Here is a 24,846-nt window from a genome sequence, read left to right as displayed (position 1 = left end):
ACTCCTTCCAAGCGCATTGTGAAAACCACTTTTTTGAAGAATTTGATTTGTGATTTTGAACGTTTTTATTATTTATTTATTTATGTATTGTCTTCGAGTACAAATGTTTCGTATAGACTTATTATAATGATAGTTGCCTTAATCTATTTTTGTACACCTGTTTTGAGATTCCAAAATCGAAGATGCTAGCACATTGATTGAAGTAGCAGTTGCAAGTGTCCAAAGGGTTGTGGAAACCATCATTAGTCCGATGACCGGGATTCCAGAGGAACTGCTGATGTCGGAGTGACCGTGTAGGGACGGACAAACTAACATTTTGTAAGAGTTCGTCATTGTCGATGTTTCCGCTCAATATGTCGTATGTGAACAAACCCTGTAAAAATTTTCTTCTCCTGGCAAGCGTATCCAAATGTATAAGATTGCAGCGATGTTCGTATAGAGTAGCGATTTCAGGATTTCATCTAAGTTTCCGAAGAGCGAAGCAGATAAAGGCTCGTTGAACACCTTCAATGGATTGACTTAGCATCGATTGGTACGGGGCCCAAACAGGAGCTGCGTACTCAAGAATGATTCTGACAATCGAGCAATAAAGCGTTTTGTGGGTGTATACATCGTTGAAATGAATTGTATTTCGACGAAGGAAACCAAGCATTGCATAAGCTTTTGCAGTTATGGTAGTTATGTGCGTGTGGAATCTCAACCGACTATCAAATGTAACTCCTAGGTCCTTGATTGTTTCAATCCTTTCGAGGGAATGGTTGCTCATAGAGTAATCATAACGAAGCAAGTTGCGTGATCTTGAGAAACTCACTATTTTACATTTGTCAACATTCACCAGCATACCGTTTTTCATGCACCATTTCGTAACCGCGTTCAGATCATTCTGTAGTAAAATATAGTCTAGCGGTGACGTAATTGACCGAAAAAGTTTCAAATCATCTGCGTAGAATAGTTTATATGAAGTCATTCGATCGCACAAATCGTTCACTATCTTGTGATACACCACAATTTCTCTAAATTAATTCTGATACAGAGTTTAATTTGTATATTTTAAGTTTATAAAGGAAAAACTTGAACTATTTGGCTACATAAAAACCAAATTTAGCTTAAAATATCGAATAATACAGCGGATATAAGCCGAAACTTATATCATTTCGATCCTTTGATCCATTTTCATTGAATCTTGTTAGTCATATTCTTATTTTTCGTTTCTCTTGACCGGTATGTACTAGAATAGTGTTCAACATCTTTCTCCTTTTTATAAATCACGGTGTGCGCTGGTTGTGTCTGAAGTCTTGATTAAAAGTTTCTGTTAAGTGATGGTTTTAATACTTCGTTCATCTTTATGCGCCTTTCTCCTAAAACAATTTCTTCGGGCTCAGAAATTTGGCATTTTGTCTTTTGGGTAAGAAAATTGACGTTGTCATTTTGATTCCATAAACCTCCAATAATTTTAGGTATGAGTAGACAATCGACTTAGTTAGCCGCTTCTTCAACATCCAACTGACTGGAATGTTTCAAAATTAATTCTCTGACAACAGACATTGTATATCGTTGAGAGAAACACAAAATTTGATTGGCAATATCCAAGAAACACTTTATTTTTGTTCATTCAGGGCAACATCACATCTAAGTTGTGTAACAAGCTTTGCTATCGTTTGTGTGATACTTTCTACAGATATGTGCTCAGTATTGAAGTATGGAATTTTAGTTTTCCGATTAAACTGATCCTTCTTCTTCAACATGTGAGACTTCAGCATCATCTTCATCTCGTGTCTCGATAGTAGTTGTACGTTTTGCTGGATGGTTCCCAATAAGATGCCGTTTATAATCGACCCAGTACTCATAAGTATAACTGCAAATTCCACACACAAATGGAAATACCGGTTTTTACTAGTTTAGATTCCATGTATGTCAATGAAATGACGCTTAAGCTCTTCAACATGACCATGTTTTGGTATATTAGCACTCCCGTAGCTGTAGTCTACCGTACAAAATCTTATTGTTCTCTCAAGCGATACCAGCGTTATCTGTTACTCAGCACTTCAGCTATCCTTGAATAACATTTGAAAATGACTCATTTTTGCGAGAAATGTGTTCAGACTTTTGAAGGCGATTTCATACAATGTGAAGGTTTTTGCTCAACAAAAGTTTGTATGAGATGTTCTGGCTTATCAGAAATTCTGATGATTGGGAAAGCAAAAAAATCATCATTTAATTTGGATATGTAGGTGTTGCAATAATCTGCTATCAAACGCGCGTTTCTAGAATGCTATGATATCAGTTTCTATGACTTCGTTAACTCGATCAAAACTTCAGTGAAAAATTAAATTCACGACAGCATTGCCATTCTTAAACTGATTCCCACTGAATTATGTTCCGGATTGAAGGACTTTCCGACACCTACTTAAAACTACTCCTAACGTTAACCAACTCAATGTTCCATTGCTAAGTGCCAAACGACGACGTTTGTTACGAGTGAGACTCTCGAATTAAAGCGTAGTTCTTTTAGAAATGGGACAGTTACGAATGCGTGTATCTCAAAAACCGTTCGTTTGATCGAAATACTATCTATGAAGAAAATGAAGATAATGTTATGATATTTCATGAAAAAATTTCAGAAAAATTAATTATCGTTTTTTGTTAGAGAAATTTTCATTTTATTCTTGGTATCTCCCGTTGGCCGGCGCACACTTTTTTCAGTCATTGTATTGATCAGTTTTTCCAACTTATATATCGTCAAATCTATATTTGAGGTGGCTTCACCCTCCTTCTTCAATTTCTGATACTTTTCGGTCCAATACTTCTTTTTTAAAAGAAACTGGAAGCATTTTAGTGGATACAGTAGTTTCGAAATGATCAAATTTGATTATTTTTGACCACATTTTTGAACGATTTTAATGGAATTTCTTCTGGCAAAATCTGACAATAACGAAGTAAAACCATCATAAGATTGAACTTGAAGTAAAATTGGTTAGTATAAATCATAGGTTGTGGATGGTACATACAAAATTACTCTTTTTAGGCTTTTAAAAACAGCGAAAACCAAAGTTTTATTTTGAAAATTTTTGTTTTTTTTTCGCAGGAGCAGAATTTTAGCAAATCATTATAATTTTAACCAAATAACCAGCAAATACATACTTTAATATGCTCGGGATCTGGCATCGAGCAGACATGGTATAGGATTCAAACGCTGGAATTTGTTTAAAATAGAGTATTTCATAAGTTTTGTCGTTCATCAGAAATCATCTGTCCCATAGCCTCGGTACCGGCTTTACAGCTTACGAGCTCTGGACCTAGCAAAAAATGGTTGTTTGAGGTTAAGTTCGAATGAGTCATCACTAGGCAACACTTTCAGCTTATCGAAGAAAATTGTTTTGGACATTTCACCGATCTACCCTTAGTTTTTCGCTTATTGAAAATTAAAAATGCTAGTATGAGACTTGACTTCCCTGATGACCCTCAACCGTAGTTGCCGATCATGTGCTTCACTCCAATGCTTGATTTGAACTTTGTGGACATTATTGACAGTGTTTGCATACTTATCCACCACAAAAACTCAGTAATTCTTTGAATAATCAACGGTTTTGTCAGCTATCAATTTGATAATGACGAATTTAAAAGGAAACTGTGCAAAATTATTTTTTTCTTTTTCTCTTGCATCGTACATAATTCAAAAACGCGTAAATTTTAAATTTTGAAAAAAAATAGGTCGAATAGTACTTTTTACAGGCAACAAAATGCTGTCAAAATTTTGAATGACCGATAACTAGCAAACGAGCTATTAGCAAATGAAAGTGTCCCATTTCTAAAAGAACTAAGCTTTAAAAGTGGCGCAATCCGTGACCAAGTAAAAAGAAAAAGGCTTATACTTCCGGCCTAATGTCGAACACCCTAGAGTGAGATATATGTGCGTGTCACTTACTTTTTCAGGGTGGCCACTCAAAATCAATTTTTAATTTCCCGCATTTTTCCCGCATGGTCTCACGAAATTCCCGGTTTTATACAACAGAAAATCAAAAAAATTCCGAATGCTCATTTTTGAAACCATATAAACGAAAATCGATTAAGCTTACTTTTCGTGGTAAATGATCTTTACATGATTTTTGTTTCAGCTCTGTTAACCAATTAACCTACAAACCATTAGATTTATATGCAGGGTTTTTTCTTTAATTTTTAAAACTATGCCACTCGAGTCGACCAAGTTAAACAAAAGAAAAAGGGTTAATTGATTTAAAAATGTTTGATTATCATTTTTCAATTTTATTCGTTTCTCAGATATTTTTAAGTATTTTAATTTTTTTCGTCCATCAAGCTTGCCTCTCGCTGAGCGTCGGAAAGCACCTTCATTTTTTTCGCTTCCAGTTCCTTAGCCTCCTTTTCTGCCTCTCGCTTCCGTTTTGCTATAGTTTCCTTCAGATTCTCCTCCATTTTTTTTTCTTTCAAGGATTCGACATATCTCGAGTGAGAATTGCGGGCATATTGAATTAACGATTTTGTTACCGTTATAGCTGCAACTTCTCCCGACATGTTGATTCCGTCGTATACGATACGTTGGGCTGTCAGACTCTCCTCGGTTTGGTTTTCAACTAGGCATTTTGCGTTAATGGAAAATCTTCTTTCCATCGTCGCGTTGCCATGAGACAAAATAAGAATTTTCTTAAATAAGGTCAAATTGAAGAACTCCTTTTTCGATTCGCCAATAAGTTCCATCCAAAAAATGTCCAATCGTTGTGTTTTTCTTCGATATCCCGAAAATGATGTTTTCATTGAAGGTATTGCACATAATTGTCCGAATTCGTCCTTAATTTTATCGGCACAAGCTCCACTTAAGAGTTGCTTGTCAACAAGTACTTCTAGACACAGGTCTAAACGTTTTTTGGCAATATCTGGATAGTGTGCAATCACATCGGGATTAACGTCTGATAAATACCGAGTGATGGGATAAGTCAAGGGCGATCGTATTGCCATTTTATTCAAAAATCCACAGTAAAACGAACGACAGCTATTTCTGAACACAAGGATATCCTTGTCGGAAACATGACCAGACTCTTTTGCTTTCTTAATTGCCGATTTAGTTGAGAATCCAATTTCCAATTTCTTTACAACATTCTCCATCAATGCTCTTACAAGCCCGGTTAAATCATCGAAGAGAAACGGAACCATCGGTGCTTCTGTCTGATATTCGCGTAAAAAGGACTCAACAGTCGAAGCGGCCGAACAAAAAAACTCAATTTTGGTCCCAGCAAATTATCATCTACAGCTTTAGCAACAATGTCGAATACCTTCAACCGGAAAATCGATGGAAAACTCTGCTTAAAATTTGGATGGTTTTCCTTAATCTTTTGCTCCTCTAGGTTTTAAACCTCGTCGACAAATCGTTTGAGGTACGGTAGCATTTTGGCAGCACGTTCTGCAACGCGTTCATTTTCCACCCAGCGAACGTCACAAAATTTTAACGGAAATACAGTTGAACCCGTTACTGCAGTATAATCTGCCCTTCTAAGTGGAACTTTTTTGAACAGGCTATACAACGCCCTCAAAAACTCATCCAAATTCCATTCACTTTTCCTCAGTCCCTCCTTGAACGAGTTATGTACAGTGTGAAGTCCACAGCTTCCAATGGTGAGAATCTCGTACGCCGGATTCGAAGCAAGTTCTTGAACCTCGCTAGTTAGTTCCTTGAGCATTTTCCAATTTACTGCTGGACCATCCATGGAACACTGAATCACTCGTTTCAGTAGATCAGGATTTTTCGAAAAACATAGTTTCAGGTCATTCAAAAGGTCATTCGAGCGCGTCGACGATAAGAATGCAGATCCAATATACCTTGCTTCAAATAGGTTTGTATTTTGATTCCAGAAGCGCACACCAACATCCATTTGTTGCTTCTGCACAACCTTATTTAACGTTTCGTCAAATCCTAATACGAGCTCGCTGAAATTCTGTAGTTAATTTAAAAACTTCATTCACAAAATAGGGAGCAATACCATGTGTAATCAAATAGCCTATTTTTGTTCTTCCCATTTCCATTCGATTAGCAATCTGGCTGTCCAAGAACATCCTTTTGAAGATCGACACATCGGAACCAGAGCTGCGATAAGAATTATGGGTGTACACAGTTTCCATGGCCCATAGAATTTCAGCTGTGACCACTTGCTCATTCAGCACAAATTTGTTGAGGACACTCGAGGATTCACCAGTTTTATGCAGTTTCAACGGCGTCTGGTTAGTAGTAGCAACTTGGGTTTGGACTGCTAGATTAATCGCATCATCTAAAAGCAATATTAGTGCCATTAAAATTTGAAAAAAAGAAACACTTTGTTTAGTTACTTCCTTCACTGCGTATAGAAACCGAACTTTGGATTGCTGGACTATCTGCGCCACTGACGTTCATTGGGACATCCGGATTATCTAAAATTAAAATCAATATCTTTAAAATGTTACGAATAACATTTGATTTGTTGTAATAATTAACCTCCAGGCGTTTTTAAAATGGAAAAGTTGTTAATTTATAGGTTAGTTCACCGCACTTGAACTTCCCGTTGATGATTTTTTCCTTTTTCATGACTGGTGAAAGCTACCTTTCCCGTGGAATTTATCTTAAAACTCCGATTGCACCACTTGCATCGAGCTTCGAGGGAACAATTCCACATACCGAGAAGAAAACGCTTTCGATCTTGGGGTCGACATGACACCACATTCGCGAAATGAATGAAATATGCTGAATGATTTTCTTCACTTCGCTACAAAAACTAAAATCAGATCGAAATTGTAGTCTTCTCTTTCTCGCGTTACCGCTTAATACGTACGCATTTTTAACCGTTGAAATGTTTTTGTTTCTTTCTTTGAAAAATCAAGGCTGAAACTAAGAAAGTATGTTTTCTCATTCCAACAAACGAAAAACGTATGCATGAAACATTCTGCTCTCTCTTTTCCTCGAAATTAACCGACGAATCAATCAGCTGCTACACTAGAGCTTGAATCAGGGTGGCCACAACCTTTAAATTTTGAAATTCCCGGTTTTTTCCCGGTTTTCCCGGTCATAAATTTAAGGTTTTCCAGGCTGTTATGGTCGAATTTGGTCGAAATATAAAAAAAAATCAACTTGATTCATTGATTTGTTTTTCAGACGAACTTGATTAGGATTTTTATCACTTTTTCTAAAAATGATTAAAAAAATTCTACACAAAATCGATATGGGTATAGAAAAGCTTAACTTGTTTTAAGGCAATGTTTGATTATTGAAACTTACTTTTTATGATTTAAATACTTATAACCATCCAGATCTTGAAAATTAGTTCCACATAAAATATGAAATGTCAAAACGAAAAAAACACATAACTAATGGATGGTAATTTTAGAAATATCACAAATTTTCTTTACAATTCAATAAAGATTTTTTCACTAGGTATTTTGGAAAAAAACAATAAATTGAATTTTTTTTTAAATCCTTGTTAAAATAGTTTTTTTAAACACTTAATCATACATGGTTTTTGCAAAATAGTTCCAAAATTCTCATTACATAACTTGGAAATAACGATCTTCATTTAGAGTTCTCATTTTGAAAATTAAAAAAAATATGGGCAACAAGTTAAACAGTCTAGTTTCTAGATTAGGGAATTATTTATCAGCATATTAAATAAAGGCTGGTAAACGGTGGATAATGTGCAACACGAGACCCCATAGTGGTCATATCACCTCTTATTCACAACTCCTATCTCTACCGCCCCGCGGTGCCGGCTGGGGTGCGAGTAACCTAAGCGGAGATCGGGTACCCAACCCCGGTGGATGCTTTGGTCGCATGCAGACTGAGAAGGTGGCCGCACGCGTCTGTTCCCCAGGTCAGGGGCGGCGTGCAACAACAACCGAGCGTCTGTTCTCCAGGTCAGGGGCGGCTCAAACAGCGTCTGTCTTGTAGCAAGCGGCTGAATTTATGAAATGCGGCTCCCGCCAGCTATGTCCAAGATGGCAGCCCCATCGCGGGATAGGGACTTTAGGCTAACAACCTACTGCTCCCGATTTGAAATTGTTACGGAATCCGAAAGAAATGACCGACCTGGAACTTTGGCGACGACTTTTAGCATGAAAACACGAACACGAATTGGAACTTGGAATGTTTTAACCCTTGCCCAACAAGGCAAACTGGAACAACTTGCTAGAGAGGCTAGCCGCCTCAAGCTTGAAATTCTGGGACTGAGCGAAGTCCGTTGGCCTAATACTGGAGAACACAAGACACAACCCGGGCAAGTCCTGCTTTACTCTGGCATACGAGGAGAACATGCTACTCGGGAACGAGGAGTTGGTTTCCTGTTAAGCCCGCAGGCCTACGCGGCCCTCATTAGATGGGAACCGATAAACGAAAGAATAATCGTAGCCAGATTTAGAACACGGGTTAGAAACCTTACAATGGTCCAGTGTTATGCGCCAACTGACGTTGCCGATTTGCAGGAGAAAGAGCAGTTTTACAGTCAACTGAACAGCGTGGTTGAGAGAATTCCGAAGGGTGACATTCAAATCCATTTGGGCGACTTCAACGCAAAGATTGGCTCCGACAATCAGGACCTTGAGCGCATCATGGGGCGCCATGACCTAGGACAGATGAGCGAAAACGGAGAGCTGTTTGTAGAATTTTGTGGCAACAACAACATGGTGATCGGTGGATCGCTCTTCCCCCATCGACCAGCACATAAGGTCACTTGGGTATCCCGAGATGGCCGAACAGAAAATCAAATTGACCACATCTGCACCAGTCGAAAATGGAGAAGGAGCCTTCTTGATGTCCGCAACAAACGAAGCGCAGACATTGCATCTGACCATCACCTCGTACTTGGCGAGATACGACTGAGAGTTGCGCGTGTCCAACGGCACGAGGAGAAAATCGGATGTCGATACGACGTCCGCCGGTTGGAGAATCCAGAGGTGAAAAGGGCATACGTTGAACAGCTAGAATCCCGAGCCTCGGAGCTGCCGACAGACGGAACAGTCGAAGAACAGTGGTGTGGAATCAAGAATGCCTTTATCACGACGAGCCATGGTACTCTCGGTAAAGTTTGTGGAAGAAGAAGTGAATGGATGTCGGATGAAACTTGGAGGATGGTCGATGATCGGAGAAAGGCGAAAGTCGGAATTGAGCAGGCATGTACCGGGTTAGCCAAAGCAGCCGCCCGCTTACGATATGCAGAGCTGGAAAAGGCAGTTAAACGAGCTTGTAGACGAGACAAGAGAGCCTGGACAAACTCCCTAGCCGAAGAGGGAGAAAGAGCCGCCGCCAATGGAGATATCCGATTACTTTATGACATTTCTCGCCGCCTCAGTGGTGCAAGGACTAATGCAAGAATGCCGCTAAAAGACCGAGCAGGTCAGTTATTGACCGATCGAACAGATCAGCTCAAACGATGGACTGAGCACTTCGAACAACTCTTCCGAGTCACGAATAGCGATGGCCAACAGAATCTGCAGCTCGAAGCGCCAACAGTAATCGCATAAATGGCGTCAACTCGGAAGCGCCTTCGCTGGCTGAAATAGAAGCGGCAATCAAAAACATGAAATCCAACAAAGCACCTGGGATCGATTGCATCCCTGCTGAAATGCTGAAAGCCGACCCTGCCCTATCAGCACAAATGTTTTACCGTCTTTTCGCTGACATCTGGGATACTGCAACATTCCCGGCCGACTGGATGCAGGGTATCCTCGTAAAGGTCCCGAAGAAAGGAGACCTGACAGAGTGCGGTAACTGGCGAGGAATAACGTTGATCTGTACAACCCTCAAAGTACTCTGCAAAGTGATTCTGAACAGGATCCAGGAGAAAATAGACGCTACACTCCGATGGCAACAAGCTGGATTCCGATCTCGACGATCATGTGTGGACCACATCACAACGCTACGAATCATACTGGAACAAATCAACGAATTCCAGGACTCTCTTCTGCTGGTGTTCGTTGATTTCGAAAAAGCATTCGACCGACTTAACCATGAAAACATCTGGGCGGCTCTAAAGCGACGAGGGGTCCCAGAGAAACTAGTCCATCTCATCGAAGCACAGTATGAGGCATTTTCGTGCAAGGTCTTGCACGACGGTGTCTTGTCCGAACCAATCCCGGTAACTGCTGGAGTGAGACAAGGATGTATTCTATCACCGCTACTTTTTCTAATCGTAATGGATGAGATTCTGATTGGATCGATTGACTGTGCACCGAACCGAGGATTGCCGTGGAATCCTTCAACAATGGAGCAACTGAACGACCTTGACCTGGCTGACGATATTGTTTTGCTCGCCCAAACACAACCAGATATGCAGAGCAAACTCGACGACCTCACCGAAAGTTCCAAGGTAGCAGGTCTCAAAGTCAATGTCGGAAAGACCAAGTCGATGGAGATCAACACAGGAGATCCCTCCAGTTTCATGGTAGCTGGGCAACAAGTTGAGAAAGTGGAGTGCTTCCAGTATCTTGGTAGCCAGATTACGCCTGATGGTGGTACCAGAAAAGACATCGAAACACGGATCAGAAAGGCCCGATTTTCGTTTGCGAGTCTCCGAAACATCTGGCGGTCACGCCAGATCTCTCTACGAACAAAAATCCGAATCTTCAACTCAAACGTCAAATCCGTATTGCTGTACGGGTGCGAAACTTGGTGCACATATGCGGTAACGATGCGAAAACTGCAAGTATTTGTAAACCGCTGCCTGCGGAATATCATCCGCGCTTGGTGGCCTGGCAACTGGATCTCGAATGAGGAACTACATCGCCGGTGTCATCAAAAGGCGCTAGAAATCGAGATTCGGGAACGTAAGTGGAGATGGATTGGGCACACGCTGCGAAGAGATGAAAACGAGATTTGCAGAGAGGCGCTAGATTGGAATCCAGAAGGTCATCGAAGAAGAGGCAGACCCAGAAATTCGTGGCGGCGAAGCCTAGCCGCTGAAATCCGAACTGTCGACGAGAATCTTGACTGGGACCAGGTGAAGACACTGGCTCCGGATCGTCAACAGTGGAGGTCTTTTACCACGGTCCTATGCACCGGAGGATCGGCGCGGGATCATTAAGTAAGTAAAAAATACTAAATATAGAGATTAAAAAACAAGAGTGAAACTTTAGACCAGCGGTCGGGGAACCGGGGTAAATTACCCCAAATGGGGTAAAAGTGACGTTCTTGTGAATAATTTTTGAGAGAAAAGTGTATATTTTCATTTTGCAATTTTATGAATTTGTTGGTGCATAATATGAAGATTAGACTGAGTCGATTTGGGGTCATTTTTGAATTTCTCAAACCCTGGGGTCTTAAAAGCGTCGTTTTGGTTCAAAACTCATCCATGAATTATTGCAGAATTTTTAAGTAACGTTTACATGAGTAAATTTGAACTTTTATGTTTTGTATGGGAAAATTGAATATTTTGTACTGAAAAATCAACATAATTTTTGTTTCTTCTGTGGAGCCGAGCCTTCTTATGGATTTTGAGCCAATTTGAAAAATCTCCATGGGAAATTTTCTACTGAACAACTCTGTCGAAGACCTTAACTTTGTATCTTATTAGACAAAAAAGTTATTAGCTGTTTAACAGGGGTATGTCTTTTGGTACTGATAAACAATAAATTCAATTGACACCACTGCTGGGTGCCTAACGAGACAATGCATTACTACTTTACATGCAATGCTTTGTAGGATTCAGAACAAGGTTCTGAAAATGATTTTGCGGCTTCCACCTTGGCACAGCACCGAAGATCTTCATCGGATTGCTGGCATTGAATCGATCGAAGAGATGGCCAACAAAATCATCTCCAACTTCAGAGGCAAATCGATGCAGTCTTCCATCGCAGAGATTCGTTCTCTTTATAACTAGTTTAATTTTAGGATAGTGTTTAGTTTTAAGTTTAAAATATTTTTGCCATTACAGGATGTTCTCCTACATTAAATACTTCATTGCGCTAAGCAAATTTAATTCTTACAAATAAATTTTTAATATCTAGTTAATTATAGGGCTCTGAACAGTTCATTATTGAGCTGAACACCTAATTTAATGAAAAAATGTAATATAAATGTAATGATGAATTGATACAAATAAAGACATATTTAAAAAAAAAATGCAATGCTTTGTGAGGCACAAGCAGTGATGCAAATTGAATTTATTGTTTATCAATGCCAAAAGACATACCCATGTTAATCACCTAATAACTTTTTTGCCTAATTAGATACAAAGTTAAGATCTTCGGCAAAGTTGTTCAGCGGAAAATTTTCCTAGGAGATTTTATACATTGGCATAAAAACCATAAGAAGGCTCGGCTCCACAGAAGAAACTAATATGATGTTGATTTTTCAGTACAAAATATTCAATTTTCTCATACAAACCTAAAAGCTCAAATTTACTCATGTAAACGTTACTTAAAAATTCTGCAAAAAAACATGGATGAGTTTTGAACCAAAACGAAGCTTTTTAGACCCCAGGGTTTGAGAAATTCAAAAATTACCCCAAATCGACTCAGTCTAATGAAGATGCCGAAAAAAATTTGCTCTTCGTCATGGGGTAATATCAACTTAAATAAAAATGTTTTGGGGTAATGGTTCAAAAAGTTCCCCGACCCCTGCTTTAGACTGACTCAATTTGGGGTCATTTAAGAATTTCTCAAAAGGCTGCGGTCTAAAAAGCTTCGTAAATATTAGTTAAATGTCATCCATGATTTTATGCGGAATTTTTAAGTAACGTTTACATGAATAAATTTGAACTTTTAGGTTTGTGTGGTTTTTGTGTCAATTCCAGTTGAATTGATTAATTTGCAATGCCATACCATACCGCAAAAGGCATTCTGCTATTCAACTACTGATAACTTTTTTTACAATAAGATACGAAGTTACAGGTACAATCTTCCACAAAACGGTTAGGCGGAAAATTACCTTAACAGAATTTATAAATTGTCACAAAAACCGTAAACGGGCTTGGTTCTATAGAATAAAAAAATGAGGTTGGTTTTTCCGAATAAAATGTTCAATTTTCCCATACAAACCTTAAAAGTTTGAATTTACTCATTTAAACGTTATTTAAAAATTCTGCGAAAAATCATGGATTAGTTTTGAACTTATACGTAGCTTTTTAGACCTCAGGGTTTGAGAAATTCAAAAATGATCTCCTACCAACCTACCTAAGGGTCCGGCACTCCAATCGACTCAATCTAATGATACATTTGTTTCAATTTAGATTAACCCACTATTTTTTTAGTAAAAGAATTTCAATTTCGAAATGAATGTTTAAACAAATATGGAAAAGTTATGCAAAATTGTGATATTTAAATTTATGAATTAAATGAAAAGTTCGAAGACCAACAAACATTAGAAAAAAAATCATTGTTTAATAGCATAGTGTAGTCAAATTGTAATCCTCAATTTTGCAGTTTAAATCGATTTAAAATCGAATTGAACTGTACTATACAAAACTCTGAACACTGAATTCAAAACCCATGATTTTCATGGGTTTTCGCGTAATTGGATGGTGAAATTGAACACATTGATCAACATTAATACAAAAGTCAGAGATTGACCGATAAAATTGAATTGTATAAACTTAAAACCTCATACTTAATTTCAAATGAAGTTTCTTGCGTTGGATTTGGTTTTTTAAGATAATGCGCGTTAAATTTTTGTGTCCTCCATTAAGATTTCTTGACGCCTTTCAAAGCGTTGAAATCACAACTCTCAACTTATCTGAATTAAATTATTTTATCTTTCTATATGCGGAATTCTAAAAATTCGAAAATGGTTGGTTCTAAAAAGCTTGATTTTAAGAAAATAGCTTAATATGTTTTCAGCACTCAATCCAAATTCATAATGAAGATAGATCAAACCTAATTTCATTCAAATGCTCTCATAAACTCTTTAAAGTGTAGGTAAAAAAAGTCTGTTTCAAGGGTATTTAAGTAAATTTTCAATGTAAATTTTTCAAATTTTCTTCAATTTTTTTTGTCACGGGTCAGGTATAAAAACAGTAAATTCGAAATTTTTTGTAAATTTTTAAAGGAATCGTAAAATTTTCAAGCTTTAAAAAGTGTAACTTGAAGTTTTCTGGATAAATTATGACCATTTGTATACAAAAAAGTGAAATTTGAAAGATCAACTTTAAAAAAAAGCTTACGGATGAGTTTTTTTTTTCAAACAGAGTGTTTGATAGGTCAGAGTGTCAAGGCCATATATTTTTAATTTCTGTTTTGTGTTTAAACTCTTGAATTGAATACCATCACTGAAAAATATAATATTAACCTTTTTTTACAATTCCAAATAGTTCAGGGTAGTTTGTAAACTTCAAAAGTTATGATTTTCTTACCACATGTTTTTTTTAACTCTTCTTAAATTCTTACATAGAAATTTAAATAATAACTCTGAATTTTGAATGTTGGGTTGAATCCCTAATCTCGGAACCCAATCTGAAATTTGGTTTCTTTTTGTAAATTTTCCCGGTTTTGAGTCTACATTCCCGGTTTTTTCCCGGTTTTCCCGGTTCGATTTTCAATTTCCGGTTTTTCCCGGTTTTCCCGGTTTTCCCGGTTCTGTGGCCACCCTGTTGAATGAAACAACACATCACAAAGCATGCACTAAAAGCTTGAAGCTTCGTTAAATCGGTTTCGACATGGTTTTTGTAAACTGGTAGCTGTTCAATGAGCCAATGTTTTGGTCGAAACTAGTCCGGTCGTTGTTCAATGAAGCAAGTTCAAACTAATCGAAACCGATCCAGCTCGGTAGGAGGATTCGTTTTGACCTGGTAGAAATCGGTCGAAGTCAATGGGAAGGAGATAGGTGATCAACTTTCAATTTCCACATGTTTCGACCTATTTCGACTAAACTTTATTGAACAGACTTTCACTGAGCCAAAAATTCCCGGTTTTTCAAAAAAATTCCCGGCTTTTCCCCGCTTTTTTCCCGTTGGATTTCAAACCCCGTCTTTTTTCCCGCTTTCCCGAATGGGTGGACACCCTGCTTTTTGTTTTCGGCAGCAGCGCGGTGATATTGGCACCAAGAGATCCCTCAGGAAGGAGCAGGTGAAACTCTTATATATTTATTAAATTGAAAAACCGTTACACGTTATGATGAGAGAGAGAACCGAGAAAACTGACACATCCTTGCTGAATTCTGAACCCGTCATACTCACGTTTCACAATACCTAGCAGTATAGTTCACCCCGGCGTCTCGGATGACAGAGTCCTTGAAATGATCCGCAATCATCTAGGAGACGAAATTGTAAAAATTAGAAAGCTCGCACCTATGAGAAGAGACATCAACACGCTTTCATTCGTTTCATTTAAAGTGAACATGAATGCAGACTTGAGAGGTAAAGCTCTAGCAACGGAAACTTGGCCAGTGGGTATCCGTGAGTTTCAGAAAATTTTGCGGGAATGGAAACAGCGGACTACGGCTTTCTACAACACACTCTCTGCAAGCGACCATGACTGTATACTTATCACAGAAACCTGGTTGAACGATAATATACGTAATAGTAACTCACTGTCACGTATATTATCATTTGGATGAAGCTTCGAGTTGCTCCATCTTTCGTTGTGATTGCAGCTTGGAGGCGAGCCCTGCACTTACAGGAGAAGGTGTCTTGACCGCCGTGAAAAATGGACTAAACGCAATTCCTTCTTATATGAAAAGATTATGTTCGATGCACACTGAAAAAATACTGCACGTATATAGTGGCGCAATCTGATCATGAGGAAGAAAAGCAGTTTACTGAATTCGCGACGTTTTACCACTGGGGCATGCTGTCAAATCAGGAGCGTTAGCAGCAGTGGGCTGAAAAGAAAACAAAAAGAGTAATTTCCGCTCTTTCCATCAGGCCTACAGTATAAAAGGCCCTGGTCTCTTTTTCCGACAGTGGCGGCCGAGCTGTAAACAACAACAAACCAGCCCAGCAGAGCAGATCATCGAATAAATTAGTGGTGAAAATTAAAATTGAAATTTTTACATAGTTGTAAATAAAATAGTAAATGAATATAACATTAAATGTAGTGCAAGAAATAAATGTGGTGAACGTAAAATTAGTGAAGAATAAACTTACCTGTGTATTCAACCGAACCTGGGACTTAACTGCGAGAACCTGAAAAGAAATTAATAGGAGAGGATTCCAACGGCGAATAAATAGGTACTTCCGTTCTGAATAATCACAATATTTTATGTTTGTTACTTTAATTTATCGGCCTTATCGGAGAAAAGTGATGTCCTTTTTAGTAGGGACATCTTAAGATTATGAAATTTAATAGATAAATAGAACGTTAGATGAAATGAAAGATGGTGAAAATGAGCGAGTAGAATTTATTTCGCAACCAAACCCACTGCCAAATTCACTGAGGTAAAGAGCATGATCATTGATAGCAGAATATTCAATCGACATTAGTGGCTAAAACTTTATGTTTGTTACAAAACCCGATTTCATGTTTCGGGGTAACTTTGATCACTATGGTTTTAACGTATCTCAACATCTTCAAAATTATTGTTTTGATGTCAATTAACACAGAAGGCTAAAACATCAATAACAGAAGTTTTTGGTTTGGACTCATCTGAATTATTCAGCGTTTTCTTTCAAAAACAAATACACTCAAAAGATGGACAATGTTGCTGCATACATTAAGGGGCAAAAATAATAAACATTCCTAAATACTTTTTGGCCTCAAAAACAAATGAAATTTTACCTTCATGCAATTTCCTAGGTCTTCCCACTGCTCCTGTTTTTTTTAATTCAAACTAAACCATTTGATAAGGTTTTTAGCCATTTGTTTTTTAAGGCTCTCTCATAGAAAATGTCCGTTTTTTTTTTCAAATATCCAAAAATTATCATATAATGACCATAAAACCTAAGTAAAATTTAAAGTTTTATAGGAGGCTATTAGATAAAGTTTTGGTTTTATAGGGGGCTTGAAGAGTCTAATAAAACACTCGGTGTTACTTGGGAAATAACTCTAAAACTATACCTATACAAAGGAAAAAAAGTTAAACTTTCATAAAAAAAAATCTCCAACTACAAACCAAATTTTGCTTATTTGAAACTCAATTTATAGGCTTTAAAACGTACAAAACAGTTTTCAGATATTTTAATTTCAGACTTAGTTAATTGTAGTGGCGCACCCCTCGTCTGAATGAGACCAATTGTCAATGACAGAAAAGGACGACTAGAGATTCATCGTCCTTGAGAGGGCGGAAAACGATCACCGCCATTGTTAAGTGGACGTTCAGCCAGCGCGCGTGGTTTCTAGAGAAACAATAAAGTTCTGTGTGTTTAACTATCAAAAACAAGTGGTTTTCCTTAACTATTACATCTGGCGACGAGGATTATGGACAAGCTGGTAAGTTGCAAACGATGAACTATTAAAAAAGAAGTGGAAACAGTTTTTTCAAAAAATTGATTCGAAAAGTAGGGCGTAGGCCCATTCCGTAGGTTACATGTTGAGGTTATGTAACACTGCTTGGTGAACGAATGTAAAATCTCGCGTACTTACATGAAAATCATTGATTTCCCAGATTCGAAGAACTGAAAGATTTTCTAAACGAATAGTGATTAATGACCCTGAGGGGTCGAGTATTTTCCGTGTTGCTTTACCGTCACTCGGAAGAGTGTACATACTAGTTCTGAGGAACTGAAGTTTGACTTCGAGGAGTCAAACACTTTTTGTACTGCCTATCGTACTATTACAAGAATGGGTATCTGCAGTTCTGAGGAACTCAGCTGACTTTGAGGAGTCAAACACTTTGCCAACCCTATCGTACTGTTACGAGAATGGGTATCTGCAGTTCTGAGGAACTCAGTTGACTTTGAGGAGTCAAATTAATTCACAATTTCACGCTGCGACTTCGAGGAGTGCAGATTAATCGCTTGTACATACGCGCAACAGTTGCATTTGCTTTGAGGAGCAATTCTTATCAATTGTAGTTTGGCGGAATTAAACAATTCGACGTTTTGAGAAGCGTTTTTTGAAAAGTTTCAAAACGGAATAAAGATTTGATTAAACAAGAAAAGTGTAACGATAGCTTCAATTTTTTTTTCACAGATGGATGAGACTCGTCCAATTCCTCCCTTTCGATGTGAGGAAATAAAGAGGAACCAATTAGCAAAGGAATGGAAAAGCTGGAAAACTGCTCTTGAGATTTACTTCGATGCATATGACATTTCGGACCAGAAGAAAATGAGGGCTAAGCTTTTGCATTTTGGTGGCAAACAACTGCAGAGGGTGTATGAAAATTTGCCCGATGTCGATAAACAGCCTCTTATTTCTATTAAAGCGAATTGGTACGATATTGCAATCTCTAAGTTAGACGAATATTTCGAGCCAGGACGTCAGTTCATTTTGGAACGATGTCGTTTACGCAAGCTTCGTCAGGAAAAAGATGAGCGGTTTGCTCATTTTGTTCTCCGAATCCGACAGCAACTAGCTGATTGCGGTTTAGAGAAATATAACGCTGATATTCGAGAAGTACTTACCGAATTATTTGTCATCGACGTGATTGTAGAAGGTTGTGTATCAGAAGAACTTCGACGGCGAATCTTACAGAAAGATGTTACACTAGCGGAAGTTGAAGCAATGGGAGCGATGATGGAAGGAGTAGAGCAACAAGTTGTTGACTTAACTACTCTTAACGCGAAAGATTCACTGTCAGAAAAAGTTTTTCGTGTGGAGGCTCGTCAAGGTACAAGTCGTCGTATACCTGTCAATAATAAAGATCAAAATAATCCGGACATCACTTGCTTCAACTGTGGTGCCAAGGGACACATTGCTACGTCTGTTAAATGCAAAGCCCGAGACCAAAAGTGTCGGTGGTGTAAAAAACTGGGTCATTTCGAAGCATCTTGTCGGAAACGTTCATCATCCAGGGCTCCACCGTCTTATTCAAATAAAAAGCCGAGAAATGTGCGCCTGGTTGAAATCGATGAACAGGAAGCGAATGTTGATCAACCTTCTATTGAAAAACCGAATTCTAATCCTAAATCGTATTATTGCTTCCATTTCGGAAATGAATCAAACATTCTTGCTTGCGTTATCGGAGGTGTTCGTTTAGAAATGTTGGTCGATTCTGGCTCGGATGTAAATATAATTCATTCGTTGGCTTGGGAACAACTAAAACGAGAAGGAATAAAGGTGCATAATATGAGAAAAGGCTGTCGAGAAGTGATCAAGGGATATGGAAGCAACGTACCTTTGCGTATACTGGGAACATTCAGCAGTGATATTAAAATTGGAATGCAGCAAGAAGTGGCCACATTTTTTGTCGTCGAGGAAGGCCAGCGCTGTATCCTTGGAGATGCTACTGCAAAAGCACTTGGTGTGCTGAAAATCGGGACCGAAATCAATCATCTGACCAAACCGGATCGACAAACTCCTTTCGGCAAAATTAAGGACGTCCAGGTGCAAATTCATATGGATCCCACATTCAAACCGGTGTTCCAGCCAGTACGACGCGTTCCACTTCCGTATGAATCTGCAGTGAACACTAAGCTGGATAAGTTGTTGGAGCAGGACATAATTGAGGTAAACCGTTAATTTCATTTGCTATTAACTTAACACCTCTTTGACCGCAATAAAGAAATATTTTCTTTGATACACAGAAAGGTTTGTTTTTATTTTTTCGTCAACTTTGTTGAGTATATTTACCTGATATCCTTCAATCATGTCATTGTAATGTTTAAGTAATGCTAGGTCGTTACAAATGGAAATTTTCGCTGATGCTCAAGTCATCACTCTGTTTTAGGTGAAAACGGGTCCAACAACTTGGGTGTCACCGCTAGTCGTAGTCGGTAAAGCTAATGGTGAACCCAGAATTTGTTTAGATTTGAGGCGAGTAAATGAGGCTGTAATGCGAGAACGCCATCCAATGCCAGTAGTGGACGAATTACTCGCACGGATAGGAAAAGGATTGATACGAAGTAGACTTGATATTCGAGATGCGTTTTTACAAACGGAACTAGCTCCTGCGTCTCGAGATATTACAACATTTATCACGAGTCGTGGACTTTTCCGATTTAAAAGGCTTCCGTTTGGATTGGTGTCGGCTCCTGAAATTTTTCAAAAAGTGATGGAAGAAATTTTAGCTGGATGTGAAGGTAATTTTCTAAATTCTTTTAAATAAAATCAATTCATTGATTGCAATTATAATTACCATCCATTCAAATCACACAGGCACGGTGTGCTATTTAGATGACATATACGTGGAGGGCGAGAACTTAGAACAACACAATGCTCGATTAAATGCTGTTTATGAACGTTTGCAAAGTCGTGGTGTAGTTCTTAATCACGATAAATGTGTCATTGGAGTTGCTGAAGTACAATTTCTGGGACACATTATTTCTGCAGCTGGTATCCGTCCTTCACCATCTAAAATTCAAGCACTGGTTTCGATCCGTCCACCGGTTAATTCAACGGAAGTGAAAAGCTTTTTGGGGCTTGCAAATTATATGAATAAATTCATCAATAATTTGGCAACCTTAGATGAACCTTTGAGAAAGCTTACTGAACAGACTGAAAAATTTAATTGGAGAGAAGAGCACCAACAGTCATTTGATGCGATCAAGGAAGCCCTTTCGAACTCTGCGAGTCTAGGATATTTCAATAGCAAGGATCATACATCAGTGATAGTAGATGCTAGCCCGTCTGCTTTGGGTGCTATATTGGTGCAAACCAATGGAGATGAAGATCATCGTGTTATATGCTATGCATCAAAATCTCTCACTAAAACGGAAAAACGGTACTGCCAAACGGAGAAGGAGGCTTTGGCTGCAGTTTGGGGAGTCGAGAGATTTCAGATGTACCTTCTTGGTAAGGAATTCGATCTAGTTACTGACTGCAAAGCATTGCAATATCTATTTACACCACGCTCTAAGCCCTGTGCCCGTATAGAAAGGTGGGTGCTTAGGCTCCAGGCTTTCGATTATAAAATAAAACACATAGCGGGTGAAAAGAATGTCTCAGACGTTCTTTCTCGTTTATCCACCTTAGAGGCAAAGCCTTTCGACTATTCGGAAGAGCTTTTCGTAAACGAAATTGCGAGTGCAGCTGCGAATAATGCAGCTATTAGATGGGAAGAACTTGAAATAATATACAGACAAGATGATGAAATAATCCAACTTCTTGAGACGATTTCTAATAACCGTTTGTTTGATCTGCCGATTGAATATCGTGTTATTGCTCAAGAGCTATGCCAGGTTGGAAATATATTGATGCGTGGTGACAGAATCGTTATTCCAAAGTGTCTACGGGAGAAGGTGCTAGCTTTAGCGCATGAGGGTCACCCAGGAATACAAATGATGAAAAATCAATTACGAGCGTCCGTATGGTGGCCTAAGATTGATATGGACGTTGAAACTTATGTGAAGAAATGTCGTGGATGTACTCTAGTTTCGGCTCCAAGTCTTCCAGAACCTATGGTACGACATAATCTACCTTCTGGACCGTGGGAAGACCTGGCAATAGATTTTTTGGGGCCATTACCTGAGGGACAATTCTTGTTGGTAGTTATAGATTACTACAGCAGATATTTCGAAGTATGTGAGATGAGTAACATAACTGCTGAGAGTACTATTGAGGAATTAAGAGTAATTTTTAGTCGTTTTGGTATCCCTATTACTCTTACCGCAGACAATGCTCCCCAGTTAAGCGAGGATTGTGAAGAATTTTCAACTTTTTGTAAAAGCTATGGCGTCAAACTTATAAATACTGTACCATACTGGCCGCAGATGAACGGCGAAGTTGAGCGTCAGAACCGGACAATACTGAAAAGGCTTCAAATTGCACAGGAGCTTGGACAAGATTGGAGGATTGAGCTTCAGAAATTTCTGCTGACGTATCGAACTTCGGCTCATTCTACAACTGGTCGATCGCCGGCGGAAATGATGTTTGGTCGTAAAATTCGCAACAAGCTTCCAAAATTGACAGCATCCAGACCAAATGATGAAGAAACCAGAGACCGCGATTGTATCCAAAAGGAAAAGGGGCGAGAGTATGGTGATAAAAAACGAAGAGCAAGAGTTAGTGATATATCTGTGGGCGATTATGTATTGTTGAAACGAATGAGAAAAGATAACAAGCTAAGTACAGAATACATAAACGAAGAGTTTGTTGTATTGAACAAACGAGGAGCGGATATAACTGTGAAATCTATAATCACGGGTAAGGAATACAGAAGAAATTCAGCACATGTAAAGAAAATCGAAAAAACAAATATACCATCAAGCGAAAGTACGGAAGACACGGACAGGCAGGAGATCTCAGATGAATCTAGCACAAACATGACGCATAATCAAAGCGCTCCAGGAACATCTTCAGAGCATCTTCAAAAGCGTAAGTCCAAGGAGCCTGCTTGGTTTGAAAGTTATGTGCCTCATTACGTCAAGAAGTGTTAAGGGGGATGTAGTGGCGCACCCCTCGTCTGAATGAGACCAATTGTCAATGACAGAAAAGGACGACTAGAGATTCATCGTCCTTGAGAGGGCGGAAAACGATCACCGCCATTGTTAAGTGGACGTTCAGCCAGCGCGCGTGGTTTCTAGAGAAACAATAAAGTTCTGTGTGTTTAACTATCAAAAACAAGTGGTTTTCCTTAACTATTACATTAATGATGATTATCTGCTAAAATTTCATGTTGATCAAAGTTCCTCCAGTTTACGGTAACTGGGATTTCATTGATCAATTCGTTACTGCATTTGCACCTTATAAACGATTGCTCCATCCGAATTAAAAAAAAAATCAAGTCTTAGCGATATTTTTGGTGAGTGAATGACAGCGTTTGGAATAAAATAAGTATTCCAGATTCCAATGAATTGAAGCCCAAAATTTTAAAGGCGATGCAATCAAGAGAGAATGCTGTGTTTGATGATCATGCGTTGCAAGCTTCCGTATATTTTTATCCACGCTTCTCTTATGATGGTTCTTCATTGTTTTCCATCATGCAACAAGAAAACATCGTGGTAAGTTTAATCAAATTTAATTTCGAAAAGATTCTTACAGAAACTAACTTTCAGTGAATTTTGGTGGCTCTTCACAAAAAACGGGGATCTTCATCAGCACCGATCGTTGGTTCTGCTGAGGAAAATCCTTCTACATAATCATATTCGTCTTCCGAAATTTAAATTCCTATAAAAAATGAAAAAAAGTTTTAAAGAAATTAAATTTCAATGACTTCCTTTCCACACGAATTGGTGTTGCAAAAACAACTCAAATTCAAGAGGAATCAATAGAACAACGAATCGGAAGTCTCCAATATCAGAATCGAGTAGATGCAGACCTGCAAGACTTCGATCTTGTGCAGTATTGGAATCGAAAAATGTTTGAAGACAACGACGTGCATGAATTAGCGATGATAGTTTTCGGTGCTACTTCTAACTAACATGATCTTACTAAGCGTGTACCACCAAATATTCCGATCTCGGAAACAATCCACCAACCTTTGATAAAAATCCTCAATTACAATATTCACGGTATGGCAAAATCCTTCTTCCGAATCGAAACTGATTTTCTGCGCGGTTGGAAACAAAGAATGTTTATTTTTTACATAGAATTACGTCTTACGGCATTACTATCGGGAGACAAATTGAAATTTGCGAAAGAATCTCACATCACGTAAATAGCCTCATTAACGGGCCAAAGGATTATGACGTCATAACTAAACCAAAATATAAAAACAGTGTAAAAGAAAGAAAACAGGGAAGCTCCGCCTCTTGATGGATTTTGAATTTCCCTGCCTACTAAAGGTATAAAAGAAAGGCTCATCGGTCGAATCGTTTTCAATGTCTGTTTGCCATCGAACTGAACAGACGTTGCTGCGCTTCGATCTGAGTTTGGACACCACCAGTGGTAATTCGACTCAGATATAAATTTGCAGTAGTTCAGTGGCAACCTTGGAGCAACATGGACCAGCGAGCAGCGATGAGGGCCAACGAAAATCTGTCACGAGTAAGTCTATGGTCGTCAAACAACATGCTTTCACTAAATTCAAATAATAGTTATGTTATAATTGCTACTTTAATTTATCGGCCTTATCGGAGGAGAGAGATGTCCTTTATAGTAGGAACATCTTAAGATAATGAAATTTTATAGATGGATAGAACGTTCAAAGAAATGAAAGATGGTGTTGGCGTTCGTTCGCACTGCAAGTTCTTCCGCTTGTGTGGCGAACCTCGTTTTTCCTACTAATGTGTGGTGGCGTAGATGCAACTCTCTCTGTATCTACCACTTCATAGTAGTTGGTCCGTGCGGAACAAAAAATTGATATGTGATGATAATTCTTCTAAATATATTCTACCCACTCATTTAACCATCTTTCATTTCATCTACAAAATTTTATGATCTAAAGATGTCCCTACTAAAAAGGACATCGCTTTTCATCAATAAGACCGATAAATTAAAGTAACAAACAAAAATTACAGCATGGATCACGTTTAATCTGGAAGCTTTAAAAAGGGTCTATCTCGGTGCTATGTAAACGAAATGATACTGTTTATTATTCAATATGTAGGGTTTTTATTGTACTTTAAAGGAAAAATAATAAAAAAAAATATTCCGAAGTTGTTTTGATAAAATTTCAAACTTTCCGTCGAGCACCACTCATTATAGTTTGGACACCCTATTCGCTGACCTCAGTGGCCATTTTGTTCCACAATCTCTTCGTCTCTGTTGCATTCTTCATCTTCTGCTTGACAATTGCCCAAATTTTTGTCCTTTCATTGATTAAACACAGCTTTTCTTCTTATTTTCTACTTTTTATAATTAATTAAACATTCAACGACGAAAAAAACGATCCTTGGAGATCATCAGAATCGCCAGATTGATCTCCATGGATCTCATTGAATATTTCCTTATTTGTTCTTATTATCAGGAGGT

General features: G+C 38.4%; 1 protein-coding gene across 1 annotated transcript; it reads left to right on the top strand.

Annotated features, from left to right (window-relative positions):
* The first annotated feature begins 18,162 nt into the window (after nucleotides 1-18,162).
* LOC129752808 (uncharacterized protein K02A2.6-like) lies at nucleotides 18,163-22,370 on the top strand. Its single transcript, XM_055748586.1, has 3 exons — nucleotides 18,163-19,503; nucleotides 19,724-20,075; nucleotides 20,152-22,370. Exons 1-3 carry the CDS (start codon nucleotides 18,163-18,165, stop codon nucleotides 22,368-22,370), a joined length of 3,912 nt encoding a protein of 1,303 aa, XP_055604561.1.
* The last annotated feature ends 2,476 nt before the right edge of the window (nucleotides 22,371-24,846 follow it).

The sequence above is a fragment of the Uranotaenia lowii genome, chromosome 3, assembly GCF_029784155.1.
Source record: "Uranotaenia lowii strain MFRU-FL chromosome 3, ASM2978415v1, whole genome shotgun sequence".
NCBI classification, from domain to species: domain Eukaryota; kingdom Metazoa; phylum Arthropoda; class Insecta; order Diptera; family Culicidae; genus Uranotaenia; species Uranotaenia lowii.
This window is presented reverse-complemented; position numbering and strand designations above follow the sequence as displayed.

Bases quoted from the DNA above. Each gene is read 5' to 3' on its own strand.
- LOC129752808 (XM_055748586.1), top strand. From the start codon at position 18,163: ATGAGGGCTAAGCTTTTGCATTTTGGTGGCAAACAACTGCAGAGGGTG. The intron at 19,504-19,723 runs GTAAACCGTTAA...ACTCTGTTTTAG, and splicing joins TGGAGCAGGACATAATTGAG to GTGAAAACGGGTCCAACAAC. The intron at 20,076-20,151 runs GTAATTTTCTAA...CAAATCACACAG, and splicing joins AATTTTAGCTGGATGTGAAG to GCACGGTGTGCTATTTAGAT.